The sequence below is a fragment of the Natator depressus genome, chromosome 3, assembly GCF_965152275.1.
Source record: "Natator depressus isolate rNatDep1 chromosome 3, rNatDep2.hap1, whole genome shotgun sequence".
In the NCBI taxonomy this organism is placed as follows: Eukaryota; Metazoa; Chordata; order Testudines; family Cheloniidae; genus Natator; species Natator depressus.
The window spans coordinates 82122905-82140647 of NC_134236.1; the positions used below are offsets into that span (position 1 = coordinate 82122905).

Below are 17743 nucleotides of genomic sequence, written 5' to 3' on the forward strand. Positions count from 1 at the left end.
GTACTCAGAGGCTGATCCCTGGTCTACACTACACAGTTAGGTCGACATAAGTCAGTTCATGATGACCTAACTTGGTAAGCATCCACACTAAAATGTAGCTCCCACTGATGTTACTTACCCACTACACCAACTTAATAACTCCATCTCTGCGAGAGGCGTAGCACTCAAGCTGATGTAGTCAGGTTGACGCAGTGTTAATGTAGACACTGCGGTGCTTACATCAGCTGTTGTTGTCTTTCAGAAGCCTTTCCACAATGCCCAACACTGACAGTTAAACCAATGCAAGCACTCCTGGTGAGGACATGCACCACCAACACAAGGACCAATTGAATTACTTAGATGATTGTACATCAATGTAACTTAGGTTGACTTAAATTTTGTAGTGTAAACATACCCTAAGTTTTACAAACTAACATTGCTATACAGCAGAACCTTAGAGTTACGAACACCTCGAGAATGGAGGCTGTTTGTAACTCTGAACAAAACATTATGGTTGTTTTTTTCAAAAAAGTTTACAACTGTATATTGACTTAATACAGCTTTGAAACTTTACTATGCAGAAGAAAAATGTTGCTCCCCCCCCTTTTTTTTTTAAAGTTTACATTTACCATGGTACTGTATTTGCTTTTTTTTTTTTTTTTTTTGGTCATCTTTAATGCTGCCTGATTGCGTAATTCTGGTTCCAAATGAGGTGTGGGGTTGACTGGTCAGTTCACAACTCTGGTGTTTTACTGTAATTACATAGCTCAGGGGTGTGAAAAATCCACAACCCTGAGCAATGTAATTATACCAACCTAACTTCCAGTGGAGACACCACTATGTCAACAGGAGAGCAACATAGCTACCATCTCTCGTGGAGGTGGGTTAACTACACTGTCAGGAGAAGCTCCCTCGTCGGCATAGTAGCTTCTTCACTAAAGAGGTGCACCTGTGCCGCTGCAGTGCTTTATGTGTAGACAAGCCCTTTGTGACAGCTAAATACAAGGTGGAACTGATCGTTTAGCACAGGTAATTAACACTTATTGTAAGAGACCATTCAAGATGAAGTGATCCAATAACCCCTCTGTAATCAAAGGACAAAAAATGGGGGTTAATGGGTTACAGATTGTTGCATTAAGTCATAAATCAAGTCACTTTATTAAGACCATGATTTTTAGTGTCTAGCAGAGTTATGAACGTAAACACGCAGGCTAGTATTTTGTTTTATTTGTCTGTAAAGCACTTAGCATACTTTTGTGTATTGTGCACCTATTTCTGGCACAATGAGCAGCAATTACTTATTAGGATCAAGTGAGAGTAACAAGCTCTATGGACTTTCTTCTATTTCCTCAGTTAATTCATGCAACTGAACAGCCCAGCAAATGTGAGGAAACAGACCACCTAATTTTACTTTGCAGCTAAAAATAAGTGGACTTATCATTCCATATGGTTTACTTTCATTACATTTGACAGATCTCAGCATGACAACAGTTTTGTAAAACATGAGGCTTTTCATGTTGTCTCCTACCTGATATATTCTAAATGGGACGTAGCGAAATCCACTATCTTCTGGAGGATACTCCATGAGTTTCCGATTTATGGCCCAAAATTGGTCAAATTTGTCTGTGAAAGTAAGAGTTATATTAATTATTAGCATTAATAATGTATATGCTTCTTTATGGAAAAAGATACACAAAATATGATAGGCACAATCATACACGCAGGAAAGTGGAGCATCTAAAACCCTTTTATCACAGAATTTTTGCCTGTGAGTAGGTTTTTTCCCCCCATAATTCTTGTTCCCTATGTAGCCTTAAGAAGGGGAATTGCCCTCCCATACTGCTGAAAATAAACATAGAGCAGGTAATCTATGTTGTGCCACCACAGTCACAATGTGATGACTTGTCAGAAACTAAAGAGAAATGGATTTCATTTCACTCTGCTTCTTCCAAGGGTAGAGAAATACTGTGTAACACAGCATTAACAATGCTGCTATTTCAACCAGAAGCAGATATTGCTAATGCTCTCTGCTACTACTGCTCTCTGCTACCCATTTTTTCATATTTAACAGCTTTTTTAACTTGAGAGGAAAAATCAGGTGCAAAATACAGGAGACCTAAGAGCAGAAGCAGCAACCTGGAGACAAAATTTATTTTTGTCTCTTGACATTTGCAGTTAGAGAAGGTCTTTTAGGATAATCTGCTCTGGGACTCTGGTAAATATGGAAGCACTTGTAAACAGCGAAATCCATCAAAATGTTACACATTTCTTCTGTGAACAACCTGAAAATAAAAGTAAACGTTTAATATGTTCAACATACACACATCAATTTTTGTATATTATACATAGTAATTTATATTAAAAGTTAACTGGTTTTAATGTTGGTAATATCAGAAACAATGAAGTAGTTTCAGAGAGCATACATTCCGTCTCTGCCAAAGCACACTGAGTGCCGTGCAACACAACAGCATTAAAATATGTAAAACAAATGTCTTAATTAAAATAGGATAAGGAAAGCACTTTAAAAGGGCAAAGAGGATATTCAGATAATATCAACCAAGCAGAACAAATACCAAAAAAAGGAAGGGGAGGAGAGAGATGACATGTGGGGAGCTAATCACGCTCATACTGAAAAATACCTTTAAAATTGAGACAGGTTTGTTATTAAGAAGTAGACAGAGATAGAGACACATCAGTGCTCTAGGGATCCACAAAGTCCTGATCAACTGCCAACCTAAGACACAACAGATGGCTCCCTTAAGGCATATATGTTGTATCTTATCACACATACCCAATGCAACAATGCTCAACTGGATCTCAAATACAGTCAAGGTCTACTTTTTTTATTATTTTTTTTTTAAATCAAACATGTTACAGGGAACCAAAGTAAATAAAATTAGACAGGCATAATATGATCGCTGTGGTTCAATCCAGGCAAAAAAGGTTTATCTGTATCCTGAACAAGCTACCAATGATTGATACATATTATAGAATCATAGAAACATAGGGCTGGAAGAGACCTCAAGAAATCATCAAGACCAGCTCCTGTGCTGATGCAGGATCAAGTAAACCTAGAGTCCAGGGGTTCGCTCAACAAATTTTTTGGTGGCCTCAAAGTGCGGCCACCCACTCTTGCTGGTGCTGCTCTGACAATTTTTCCTAAAGTACTTAATTTTAGGGGGGGGAAATGCACATATACATATCCAAATCATACTTTATTTATGTAGGGCTTTTTTTTTTTTTTTCCAAACTCAGTAATCAAGATAATGTACTGTTGTGTCTATTCTTTACTGGACCGAAACAGAATAGAAACAAAAATAAGGTGCTTTTCGTGTTCTTGTCTTTTGCTGCTGTTGTTACTTTTCCTTTTTTGGGCTGCTTTTTTGTTTTAGACTTGCTAGCTAGCAAGTCTGCTGTTGTGAAAAGTGGTATGTGTGTGTTTGTTAATATTTTTCACAGAAGCAGACTTGCTTGCTAGCAGGGAGACAGTGAAAAGATATATTAACAAAAATACAAATATCACTATCCACAGCAAATTTACTCAGCCCCGGCAAGCTGGGGGACAAATTAAGCCCTGAATTGGGAGGTGGATAGGGAGGCAGTAGGGGTCAGGGGCAATGGATGGGGGGACCAGAGGAGTCAGCGGAGGCCAGGTGCGATGGGGAGGCGGCTTAGGGGCTGGGGAAGGCAGCAGGAGCCAGCGGTGATGGGAGGGGTGGCAAGCTCAAGGCCAGCACGTGAAGCCCAGGGGCCAAGCTGAACCCCTGCACCCAGGGACCAGAGCCCACCGCTCCATGGTCAAGCTTGCTGCCACTACCCCAGTGCTGAAGCCGGAAGCCCGAGCCCCACTGGCCTCAGGAAGGTGGGGAACTCTCACCAGCTGTCTGCTCCTCCAGCGTTTCTGACTCCAGAGGGGGACAGGGCCCAACCCCTGCTGGCAATCCCGCGGAAGGGGACGCTGCTTGCCCCCACCCCTGCAATCATCGCCCAGGAGGCTGTGGCCACAAAAAAAGCCCCTGGTAGCTGAATGCAGTCGCAGTGACCGCATTTGAGAAATGCTGACCTAGACCATCCCTGACAGGTGTTTGTCCTGTTTCTCATAATCTCCAACAATGGGGATTCCACAACTTTTTCGCATAAGTCAGGTTTTCTAAACCTTTTATCATTTTTGTTGCTCTTATCTGGGCTTGCCCCAATTTGTTCACATCCTTCCTAAAGTGGGTTTCCCTGAACTGGACACAGTACTCCTTAGGAGGCCTTACCAGTGCTGAATGGAGCACGACAATTACCTCCTGTGTCTTACATATGACACTACTGTTAAAACACCCCAGAATGATGTTAGCCTTTTTAACAGCTGCATAACACTGCAGATTCTCATTTAATTTGTGATCCATTATAGCCCCAGATCTTTTCCATCACTACCACTTAGCCAGTTATTCCCCATTTTGTAGTTGTGTATTTGATTTGTTTCCTTCCTAAGTGTAGTACTTTGCCTTTGTCTTTATTGAATTTCATCTTGTTGAATTCAGACCAGTTCTCCAATTTGTCAAAGTTGTTTTAAATTTTATTTCTGTCCTCCAAAGTGCTTGCAACCCCTTCCACCTGTGTGTCATCTGCTAAATTTTATAAGCACACTCTCCACTCCATTATCCAAGCCATTGAACAATATATTGAATAGCTCTGGACCAAGCACTGACCCCTAATAACTACTCTTTGAGTACAGTCTTTCAACCAGTTTTTCACTCACCTTATAATTTTATCTAGATCACATTTTCTTCCTTTGCTTAAGAGAATGTCATGTGGGACTGTGTCAAAAGCCTTACTAAAATCAAGATATTGCTACAAGCTGTAAGAGGAATTAACTTAAATTTGAGGTCAGTGGAGCAGTGGTGCTGTTTCAATGTCAGGCGGCAAGGGCACAGCCTGTGTGAAGTGCACAACTGAAATACTTTGGTACCACATCTAAACACATGGCTTTTCATGCATGTTCTCCATTATGAGCTTTATCTGTTTGCCCCTGATTAGTGGTACAAACTGGAGACAGGTGTATATGACTGCCCTGTGTTCCAGGAAGTTGATGTACAGAGAGGTTTCTTTAGGTGTTTATCTGTCCTATGGTAGGTGTCTAGAATTTTTGTGCCTTCATAAAGGTGTTGAGTAGACCTTAAATCTAGGATAGGTTTCCAACTGCCATCCTTTTTTGGAACCAGGAAATACCCAGAATAAAACCCCTTCCCTCTCTGCTGCACAGGAACCAGTTCTATAGCACCCTGGAGTAGGAGAGAGTCTTCTTCCTGTCATAGCAAGTTCTCATGAGAGTGGCCTGTGAAGAGGGATGGGGAACAGGGATTGGCAGATGGAAGAGAAGCAAAGTGGATGGAGTACCCTGTGAAAATGATCTCCAGATTATACTTGTCCATAGTGAGTGACTTCCAAGCCTGCTGGAAGCAATAAGGGCGGCCACCAAAGAGAGGAAGGCTGGAGAATCAAATCAGCTGGTAAGAATGGGGATGGTAACTCAGGACCTCAACCATCCTGTCAAAATGGGTGCTTTGAGGTGGGAGTCTGTGAGGTTGAAGGTTGAGAAGTGGGTTGTTTTCTTCTCTGGAATCTCTGTCTCTGGTATTGAGGTTCATATGATCTCTGGGACTTAAGAGTTGAGCAGGACAGGATCTTTGCGCCATCTGGGACTTACTAAACTCTCTTGTGGGCAGGTTATAGATCAAGTGAACAAAAAGTAGCCCTGGAGTCCTTTAACGGGTGCAGATTCATCTGTGCTGTCAAACAGATTAGTACCATCAAAAGTGATATCTTCAACCAATATTTTGGACCGCCTTCGGAAATCTTGAGAGCTGGATCCAGGAAGCACTCCTCACAACTACCACTGTAGAAATCAAAACAGGGAGCAGTAACAGCAGCATCGAGGGAGATATGCAGAGATGTTCTTGTGAGCAGCGGGCCTTCTGCAATAATTGCTTGGAATTGCTCTATGTTCTGCTGGTTGATGCTCAACAGATGAGTTCAGCTTGGTATGATTGTATTTCATTATTAATGCCTGGTAGCTAGTGATTCTGAATTGTAAAGTAGCTGATGCATAAAATTTTTCTACCGAAACAGGTAAAGGCGCTTACTATGATCCTTGTCGTAGTGCGTAGATTTCGGTTGGTGCTGCCTCCCATGTTCATTAAACATGTAAACCACCAAAGAGTTAGAAGAGAGATGAGAAAATAAAAATTCTGAGTCTTCTGATGGAACATAGTATTTCTTATCCACTCTCTTGGATGTAGGTGGAATTGTGGCTAGGATGTGCCAGATAGATATTGAGGCCCCACTGGACCCTGCGAAGGTTAATAGGCAAGGCAATGCAGGCAGATGAAGTTGCATAAAGAAGGTCAAGCAGCTTCTGATGCGATTCTTTAACCTCCTCAAGAGGGATCGGCAAAGAATCCACAATTTTTTTTGAGAAGGTCCTGAAACTGCTTGAAATCGTTCACCAGGAATGGAAGAGGTGGCATAACTGCCTCATTCAGGGATGAAGAAGAGCTGTTGGCTGGTGGAGAGACGTCTTCATCAGCCCTAGCTTTTTGTTTCTCAAAGGTTTCTTCCTGAGGTTCTCATCTCCTAGAGAGGGAGGATGATGAAGACTATTTCTTTGGTGGGTGGTGCTCAACACCCCAGAGAATTGCTGGCGATAGGCTGCCCAAAGGTCCTAGTATGGCTAAGGAGGTGGCGCATATTGCACGGTTGGGGGCATCTATGGGTGGTCATACCAGCAAGTCTGGGTGTATCACGAGTGATACCAATCTCCTCAGAGACCTCTCCATTCCTATAGAAGCTCTTTTCCAGAGAAGAGCCTTGCACAGATATTTGGGAGACAAAGACAAGATCTTCATTAGAATTCTCCGCTTCCAAATCACTCTGTAGCGGTGGAGCATTGGAAGAAACAGGAGATGAAACAGTCAGTACCATTCGAATGTCCAGAGACCTGCAAGTCCTCGGAGTATTTCAGAGCCAAGCAAGTGAGTTGGGCATCTCAGACACAGCAAGGTCTCAGGAATTTAGCTTTCCTTGAGGTATCAAGAGTGTTGCCAGTACTGTGTCCACGGCACGCAACGAAGTAAGAGTGGCTGAGGGAGTTGATGGTATCATGAATCTCAACTGCTCTGAGCGAAGTCCACATGGAGCCCAAGCTGGCTTCTTCAGTACCGGGAGAGAAGAGGTAGAACTCTTCTTGCTGCCTCGCTTTGCTGATGGTAACTTATGACCTCTCAGAGCCCAACTGCTCCAAAACAAAACAAACAGGCGCTGCTGGGGAGGTGCGTGTGACTGCTCTTGCAGCTTCCCTTTACTTCCCAGTCAGTCTCTGTGGGTAAGCAAAGAAATCCATGGGGGACATGAATTCTGCACACACACAGTGTCACAAAATTCCCCCAGGAGTAAACTACGCTAAGGACTGTTATACAGAGGACAGTGATCAACAGTTTTCAATGTCCACTAAAGGAAGGACAACAAGTAATCTTAATCTGCAGCAAGGGATATTTAAATTAGATATGAAAGAAAATGTTTTACTATAAGGATAGTCAAGTACTGGAATAGGTTACCAAGGGAGTTTGTGGAATTCCCATTATTGGAGGTTTTTAGAAACAGGTTAGACAAACAACTGTCTGGGTCAGTCTAGGCATACTTGCCCCTGCTTCAGCACAGTGGCATGGGTGGGATGATCTCTCAAGGTCCACTGCAACCATACATTTGTACGATTCTATGAAATCTGTAGTTTGGATAAAACATTTGTTCAATTCTTCAGTTTTAAAAGCTATTACCTTTTCTAATAGCAAAAATTAACTGCAAAATACCAAAGCAGCATTCTGGGTCTCAGTATTGTAGGACAAACAGTGGAGATATGTTATAGACATGTGTTAATGCAGATGCATACTACCTTATCACAGCTGTTAGTAATCTACCTTGCTCAACCCAGCAATCTGACAGTTCAAAACTGAAACAGCATTTCAGTATGAGTGGCTCAGGAGGAATAGTAAAGGGATTCAAAGCCTTTCACCTTATGTAAATTCACTAGTTTGACTCCAATGTAGTTGCTAGAGACTCAGAAAGTTGTCACCTGATGGATATCATGGCATGGAAGTCTCCATCCAGCAGACTTTTCCCCCTCAATCAGTTCCAGCCCTTTAAAGTAATATCACTCAGCAATCGATGCAGCAGGGTCGATTTAGCGTGTCTAGTGAAGACACGCTAAATTGATAGCAGAGCGCTCTCCGGTTGACTCCAGTACTCCACCAGAACGAGAAGATTAAGGTAAGTCAATGGGAGAGCATCTCCCGTCAATGCAGCGCGGTGTAGATACCACAGTAAGTCGACCTAAGCTATGTCAACTCCAGCTATGTTATTCACATAGCTGGAGTAATGTAACTTAGGTCGACTTACCGCGGTAGTGTAGACAAGGCCAGAGAGCACTTCCCTCCCCACCCAGCCTCCTGTATTCTTCAAGAAAATTCTGTTTACAATTAATAAATACCAAGGCCAGAAGGAACTGCTGTGATCATCTAGTCTGACCTCATGTATAACACAAATGCAGGAAGCAATGAGACCACATGACCCACCTCCCTGCCTCTACCTTGGCCTGCATCAACCCCTGCCCTACCCATCACAGTTGGCTTATGTGAAATCAGGTGGTGATTGAAGCTAGTGTACAATTGTCCACAGTACACAACATTTATTTGTCTTTTGACAGCCTCAGTAGAGGTGCCCAGGATCCAAAGTTCATGGAGACATGCAGTCATTTTGGGAGTGGCTCCTCTAAAACAAGTTTGAGACAACGGTGACCCACAATTATGAAACTTATACTATTGCTGTCACAGCTCTACTAGTTGTAGAAATAAAGGATTGCACCTTCCATGTCACTCAATTCACTCTTTCACAAGCAACTAAATTGCATTTATGTTCCTTCTACTGCACATCCATGGACAACATAAATCATACCAGCAATGTGTAATCGTAAGTATTTGGTAGAACCATTACAAATCAGACTGTTAAGATGCCAGCTGAACAACAGACCATGAGATGCTCCTATTGACAAATTAGCTCAAACTACATAACACAAACAATCCTATGGAATTATGCCTAGAAGTTAATGTGGTAAAATGGTATCTACCCTGCCTATCAAAAATATCCACCTTTCCCATTGATCAGACCCCTAGCACACATTGTCTCTACCTAGGAAGAGGGGAAGTAGCCTTCTGCAAAGTCAACACTGTTGTTGGACTAGTTACAAACACATTATAAATCACTTTAAATTGCTCAGCCAAACAGTCATATTATGTATGTGAAGATCTCTTTTTATCCAGAATACCTCATGCATAAAGCAAACATTCTAGAAGCATCACATTTAAAACTTATCCTTTATCAACCACATTTACATTATATTATATATAGAATTAACATTTAATTTAAAGTTGGTAGTTCTTTCGTGGCTTGGCTATTGAAGGATCCCTCTGTAATATGCCAAAATCATTCAGTGTTCTTGTATCATAAAAATGCAGAGCCAAACAACCAACAGTCATGATGCTGCTGCTGTTTTGGTAATGGAGCATAGGAAGAGTTAGAGATAAAAATTTGCCCTGCCTATCTGGGACTACTGTCTAGCTGTTACCCTTTTCAGACTAACAAAGTATGTCTGAATACTGACAAGATATTTGTTATCTAAGTATGGAGAAGACTTGCACTTTTAGCTTTACACTGCCACAAGTAGAAAACAGAAGTGTTTTTTCTTTTTGATAAAGAAGTCTTACAATCACTTTTTTTTTTTTTTATGGAAAAGTCCCCACGATATGTTGACCTCTTGCCAACTGTTTTAATACTGAAGAAATCCAAGTAAGTAAATAAAATTGTCCAGATGATACCTCTGAGCACTGCAATGTGAACTCACTGTTCGGAGAAGTTGGCAAGTTTGCAGGTATTTCCAGACTACTTCCAGGTATTAGGTGACAATGATCTGCTATGGAGAACTAGAAGGTAATTTGTTCCATGGTAAAAGATTCAGGCTAAATAACTGCAGAGAAATAGATGCAAATGGTGTTACACAACAATATAGATTTCATATCCCATCTTATGGAGCTGATTGACAGAGCTTTCACCAAACATTTATAATGGGAATAAACTGTTGCTTCTTTACATTAATACATGGCATTCATTCTTTAGGGGATGACCTCTAAAGTAAATACCAACTAATGCCATGTGTCCATCAATCCATTATTAAATTGGTTTATCTCTTATAAGTATCACAGAAGAGGCAGGTATTGAAAAAGAGATCTGAAAGTAAGTGGAGAGAGTAGTGACCTTACAGAGCAACAAAGGAAGGCTTCCCATGCATATAGTTATTCAACTGTGAATTTGGTTTTAAACATGCAAATTCAAAATACATTGAAATTAAGTTCATTAATATTAAATAAACGTTATGAAATTCACAAGCCTATAACACCTTGTTATTAAAAGTGCCATCTTATGGTTAAATTACTAATTATGCCTATTTATTGGAAAATTATATTTAACTAAAGTAAATAAGGGATTAGGACTTTACTGCAGACTGAAACTGTGCCTTTGGGATCAATTTGAGCAGCCAAGCTGAAGAATCACAATTCTTCATGTCCAAACTGCAAACAAGACACCTAATATAAATAAGGAAAAACTTTAAAGCACTGTTTAAAATTAGAGTGTGTAGTAACATGCCTTAAAAAAAAAAAAAAAAAAAAAAAAAAAAAAAAAAAAAAGGAAGAAGAAGGCAGTTTAACTTTTAAATTCCCCCTCCAACGCATTTATCACAATGGAATGGGCACAGTTCCAGTGGACAAAGAACTCTCATATAATTTTATCTCTCTCTGGAGGCCATTTACAAATGTTTTAGGAACATAAGATGTAGAGGCCTTTGATCCATCACATCTACAAAGAACAGTAAAACTGCTGGTATACTGTAGACAAGATACAAATGGCCAACAAGCAATAGCAGCTTGAAAATGTGTTACAAACATGATTATCTGAATTATTGTTACAAGGGAAAGTGACGTTGCTCTATTCCAGACAGGTTACAGAGAACGGCCTTCCTAACAGAGAATGGCTTATTGTGGAAAAGAGTTCATTCTTTAAATAGTTTTCCTTCTGAAAATTTTAAAACTTGAATTTCTATAATATCAAAGTTTTTGCTTTTCTTTTGTTGACAATGCAAAGGAGAAGAAAGAGTATACATATGGGAAACACAAGTCCAGACAGGGATGAAGGGAAGGGGAAAAGAAACCTAACAAGAAGGAAGTATTTTTGTGGGAATGGGCAGCGAGATAGAAGGATTAGGGAGGCAAGGCTATCTGGGAGAAAACTAGGTATGGGTTAAAGAACCTGCCCTGACAAAATTTAAAAATGAGCCTTGTGGGAAATGGGAAACAACACAGATTAGGAAGAGTGATAAGAAATTTTCAGCAACAGAGACGGTGATAAGAGGCAGAAAAAAACAGAAATGAACACAGAACAGGCAAAACGGAAGATAAAGAGTAGGGAAAAAATTAACAACATTACATGGAGAATTTAGAAGTTAGTGAACTTCAGTGTTTATATTACTTTAGTTTTCTGAATAATGTTCCACAACTACTTTTTTGGGAGGAAGAGGTCATAACACAATGTTATTGATAAGATTCAAGTCAATTTGTTCCAGGCATGTAACTATGTTAATGGGTCATTTACTTTGAAAAATTATTTGACACAGCAGCAGGTTACATTCTCCTGATTGTCAAGCCCTGAAGATAATTTTTTTTTCAGATGTAAGTAGGATACAACCTCTGTAATTATCTTCACTTAATGTACAAGCTCATGTATTGAAGTTTCACTGTAAGTGTTCTGTTTTATTGCATTAGAAACTGGCCATATATTTTCCCCTTCTAGGTCATCAGTGTATCTAGATGAAGCTCAAGTGAGGATATGCAAGGCATCAGGCCAAAGTATTTTTTTTCTTTAAGTAGAAACAGCAACTGTACTTCTTCCCATTGCTCCTATGTGAAAAAACACATCTCATTACTTAAATATGGAGTGTAACAAGGCTTATATTATGGCCAAACAATGACACATCTTAGCAGCTGTTAAGCTAGGCCAAATAAAGGAATTTGATTATTGTTCCATAGAACACCCCAACTACCATGTCTTGAAATGATAAAATATTAAGTTCTAGAGAAAAATGTGATATGAGAAAAATACTTCTAAAAAAGAAAAACACAAAATCAGGCACATGAGGAAAACAGTCACGAAAGTCCAAGAATTTTAGTAATGGATAACCAACACCATTCAACATTTCAGCAACAAAACACATTGATATAATATTTTAAAGACAAACCTGAAATGGCAAAAAAGGAAAGCTTTAAGATACCATTTCATTAACCTGTTCCAGCTTCTCTTGGCATGCCTCAGACAACTGACTAACACTGTAGGAAGAAGAAGGAAGCAATAAAAAGTAAAGTAATATAGTAGTTTTACAGAATATTTTTTTTAAAGAGCCCTCAATTTGTATTTGTCTCCCAAATACTTGAAAACAGAAGTTGCAGAAGGCACAGAGGAACACTGAAGGTAAAGAATCATAGAATAATTACTGTTTTCTATAAACCAATCACAATAATCACAGCTTTTTAAAGTGTTATACTAAAAAACCTTTATTTTCTCTAACTTTCACTAGTTGTATTTTCTAGCAATATTAATTAATATTTTCATTCAGCGCTACGTTTTGCCAATCTAATGGAAGACTCCTAAAAAGAACTACCACTTGGGTTGGCCTAAAATTTAAATCATGCTCTCCATGAAAGACATGTAAAGCTAGTGTTTTCCTGATTGTTTGATAGGACTGAGACAATCACAGAACTGGAAAGGACCTCAAGAGGTACTCACGGTAGGACTCAGTATTATCTCTAGACCATCCCTGACAGGTGTTTGTCTAACCTGCTCTTAAAAACCTCCAATGATGGAGTTTCTACGACCTCCCTAGGCAATTTATTCCAGTACTTAACCAGCCTGACAGGTAGTTTTTCCTAATGTCCAACCTAAACCTGCCTTACTGCAATTTAAGACCATTGCTTCTTGTCCTATCCTCAGCAGTTAAGAAGAATTTTTCTCCCTCCTCCTTGTAACAAACTTTTATGTACTTGAAAACTGTTATGTCCCTTCTCAGTCTTCTCTTTTCCAGACTAAATAAACCCAATTTTTTCAATCTTCCCTCATAGGTCATGTTTTCTAGACCTTTAATCATTTTTGTTGCTCTTCTCTGGACTTTCTTCCATTTGTCCACATCTTTTCTGAAATGTGGCGCCCAAAACTGGACACAAAACTCCAGCTGAGACCTAATCAGCACAGAGTAGAGCAGAAGAATTACTTCTTGTGCCTTGCTTACAAAACTCCTGCTAATACATCCCAGAATGATGTTCACTTTTTTTTGCAACGTTACACTGTTGACTCATATTTAGCTTGTGATCCACTATGACCCCCAGATCCCTTTCCGCAGTGCTCCTTCCTAAGCAGTCATTTCCCATTTTGTGTGTGCAATTGATTGTTCCTTCCTAAATGGAGTACTTTGCATTTGTCCTTATTGAATTTCATCCTATTTACTTCAGACCATTTCTCCAGATCATTTTGAATTATAATTCTATCCTCCAAAGCACTTGCAACCCCTCCCAGCTTGGTATCATCCACAAACTTTATAAGTGTACTCTCTATGCCTTTATCAAAATTATTGATGAAGATATTGAACAGAACTGGACCCAGAACTGATCCCTGCGGGACCCCATTCGTTATGCCCTTCCAGCATGACTGTGAATCACTGATAACTACTCTTTGGGAATGATTTTCCAACCAGTTATGCCTTATAGTAGCTCCATCTAGATTGCATTTCCCTACTTCGTTTATGAGAAGGTCATGTGAGACAGTATCAAAAGCTTTAGTAAAGTCAAGGTATACTACAAGAAAAGGAGTCCTTGTGGCACCTTAGAGACTAACCAATTTATTTGAGCATAAGCTTTCGTGAGCTACAGCTCACTTCATCGGATGCTGCATCCGATGAAGTGAGCTGTAGCTCACGAAAGCTTATGCTCAAATAAATGCTACGTGTACCGCTTCCCCCCATCCACACGGCTTGTTACCCTGTCAAAGAAAGCTATCAGGCTGGTTTGACACAATTTGTTTTTGACAAATCCATGCTGACTGTTACTTATCACCATATTATCTTCTAGATGTTTGGAAACTGATTGATTATGTTTCCGGGTACAGAAGTTAAGCTGACTGGTCTGTAATTCCCCGGGTTGTCCTTATTTCCCTTTTTATAAATTGGCACTATATTTGCCCTTTTCCAGTCTTCTGGAATCTCTCCCGTCTTCCATGACTTTTCAGAGATAATTGCTAATGGCTCAAATACTTCCTGTCAGCTCCTTGAGTATTCTAGGATGCATTTCATCAGGCCCTGGTGACTTGAAGACATCTAACTTGTCTAAGTAATTTTTAACTTGTTCGTTCCCTATTTTAGCCTCTGATCATACCTCATTTTCACTGGCATTCACTATGTTAGATGTCCAATTACCACCAATCTTCTTGGTGAAAACCGAAACAAAGAAGTCATTAAGCACCTCTGTCATTTCCACATTTTCTGTTCTTTTTTTTCCCCCCTCATTGAGTAATGGGCCTACCCTGTCCTTGGTCTTCCTCTTGCTTCTAATGTATTTGTAGAATGTTTTCTTGTTACCCTTTATGTCTCTAGCTACTTCGATCTCATTTTGTGCCCCGGCCTTTCTAATTTTGTCCAATGTTATTTGTTTATATTCATCCTTTGTAATTTGACCTAGTTTCCACTTTTTGTAGGACTCTTTTCTGAGTTTTAGATAATTGAATATCTCCTAATTAAGCCAGGGTGGTCTCTTGCAATACTTCCTATCTTTCCTACACAGTGGGATAGTTTGCTCTTGTGCCTTTAATAACGCCTCTTTGAAAAACTGCCAACTGTCTTCAATTGTTTTTCCCCTTAGACTTGCTTCCCATGGGATCTTACCTACCAACTCCCTGAGTTTGCTGAAGTCTGCCTTCTTGAAATCCATTGTCTTTATTTTGCTGTTCTCTCTCCTACCATTCCTTAGAATCATCAACTCTATCCTTTCATGATCACTTTCACCCAAGCTGCCTTCCCCTTTCAAATTCTCAACTAGTTCCCCCCTATTTGTCAAAATCAAATCTAGAACAGCCTCTCCCCTAGTAGCTTTCTCCACCTACTGAAAAAAAAAAATATCTCCAATACATCTGTGCCTTGCTGTATTATTTTCCCAACAGATGTCTGAGTAGTTGAAGCCCCCCATCACCACCAAGTCCTGTGCTCTGGATGATTTTGTTAGTTCTTTAAAAAAAAGCCTCATCCACCCATTCCTCCTGGTTAGGTGATCTGTAGTAGACCCCTAACATGACATCACCCTGTTTTTTACCCCTTTTATCCTTACCTAGAGACCTTCAACAAGTCTGTCTCCTATTTCCATCTTAGCCTCAGTCTAAGTGCATACATTTATAATATATAAGGCAACACCTCCTCCCTTTTTTCCTTGCCTATACTTCCGGAGCAAGCTCAACCCTTCTATACCAATATTCTAGTCACACTTATTATCCCACCAAGTCTCTGTGATCCCAACTATGTCATAATTGTGTTTATTTACTAGCATTTCGAATTCTTCCTGCTTATTCCCCATACTTCTCACATTACTATATAGACATCTAAGATACCAATTTGTTACACTTCCTCCCCCCCCGCTCTTGTCTTGTCTCTTCCTTATCCCTGCTATAACAGCCTATGCTCCCTCCAAATTCCAAACCTTCTCCCAGGTCTCCATATTTTTTACTTATCTGTGGGCTTCGGTCACCTGCCCCCTTCAAACCTAGTTTAAAGCTCTCCTCTCTAGGTTAGCCAGTCTGTATCCAAATATGCTCTTCCCCTTCCTTGATAGGTGACACCCATCTCTGCTTAGCAGTCCTTCTTCCTGGAACAGCATGCCAAAAACAAGGAAGCTGGAGCCCTCCTGGCAACAACATCCTCACAGCCAGACATTCACCTTGAGAATACATCTGTCTCTGCTTGGGCCAATACCCTTGACTGGAAGGATGAAAGAGAACACCACTTGCCCTCCTAACTGGTTCACCCTTACTACCAGAGCCCTTTAGTCATTTCTGATCTGCTGAGGGTCATACCTTGCAGTATCATTAGTGTCCACATGGATGAGTAACATGGGGTAGTAGTCAGAGGGCTGGATGATCCTCGACAATCCTGCTGTAACGTCTTGGATACGGGCCCTTGGCAGGAAGCATATCTCCTGGGATGCCATGTCAGGGCAACAGATGGATGCCTCCGTCCCCCTCAGAAGAGGGTCACCAACCACCACTACCCTATGTTTCCTCCTGAGAGTGGTGGCTTTAATCTTCCCAGCCTTCGGGATACATGGCTTCTCCACTTCCACCTTTGTGGGTGATTGCTCATCATTCATTGCCAGAGCAGCATAATGGTTTTCCATCACCATGGTGGGTGGGTTGGGAGTAGGTGGAGCACTGCTTGATGCCAGAAGTAACCAGCAGCCAGTGTCCTCCCTGAGACAGAGCTATATCCTCCTCCCTGGTGATGTGACAGCAATCCTCTGTAGTTGGATATCTTCCTCAGCCTTGCATGTCTACATATGAATATTCTCAAGGAATTCCTCACGGGCACGGATGCTCCTCAGCCTAGCCACCTCCTCCTGGAGCTCTGTCACCTCCTTCCTGAGAGATTCCACCAGCAGGCACCTTTCACACAGGATGTGCCCCCCCCAGCCTGGATTTCTGTGAGTGGGAAATGCAAGCCACATTCTCTGCAAATCCACACCAGGATCTGGGTAGAGGCATCCATGGTTAGGTTGTCTGTCTGGAGAGAGGTGCACATGAAGGAGACAGGAGCAGCACTGATGATGCAGCCCTTCCTAACCATAGCGATTCTATTACATCTCCCTCCCACAAACTCCCTCTTAAACTCCCCTTGTAGCTTACCCTCTGGTCTTTATGGCCTTCTCTCCTAGGTCAACCCTACGCCCTCGTTAATCACACAGGGGGAGGGTGATCACAAGGCTGATTGAGGTTGATCAAAGATGATCAAGGTTGATCCAGGGAACAAAGGCTCAAACTGTCCCCAGACACACAATCCTAACTTACCCTGTAACTGAAATAATCTGAAAGAGAAAGATAAACTACAAACAGCCAACAAACTCACTCACCCCAAAGTTAGTAATCACACCTTGTTCGTTCAGCAGGAGAATCTCCTTCTCCCCCCTCAAACTCCCTTGTCTGCAGTCCCCTGTTTGCTAGCTCCTAATGAAGATGATCAGAAAAATTTGCTTAAAAATTTGTTGAATTTAAGTTTATGGCTTTCCTTTTCAACTGAATCAGAAAATCCTATCTTTAACGAAATGGATCTATGAGAAGCACCATTTCCCAAAAATCTTGGAGTCAAACTCCAGAACAGAGGTGGGCAAACTACAGCCTGCGGGCCACATCCAGCCCACAGGACCCTCCTGCCCGGCCCCTGAGTTCCTGGCCTGGGAGGCTAGCCCCTGGCCCCTCCCCCGCAGCCTCAGCTCACTGCACTGCTAGCGGAATGCTCTGGGCGGCGGGACTGCGAGCTCCTGCCGGGCAGTGCATCTCAAGAGCCATGGCCTGACCTGGTGATCTGTGCCGTGTG

The 17743-nt window shown here is 41.1% G+C and overlaps 1 protein-coding gene across 7 annotated transcripts in view; it reads right to left on the reverse strand.

Annotated features, from left to right (window-relative positions):
• The window catches only part of ATG5 (autophagy related 5), a 125456-nt gene that overhangs the window by 59047 nt on the left and 48666 nt on the right, over positions 1 to 17743 (reverse strand). For all 7 annotated transcript variants that reach the window (XM_074948181.1, XM_074948179.1, XM_074948178.1 and 4 more), the window contains one exon: positions 1508 to 1602. In XM_074948181.1, the coding sequence (XP_074804282.1) occupies positions 1508 to 1602 (95 nt within the window). The remainder of the gene's footprint in view (positions 1 to 1507; positions 1603 to 17743) is intronic.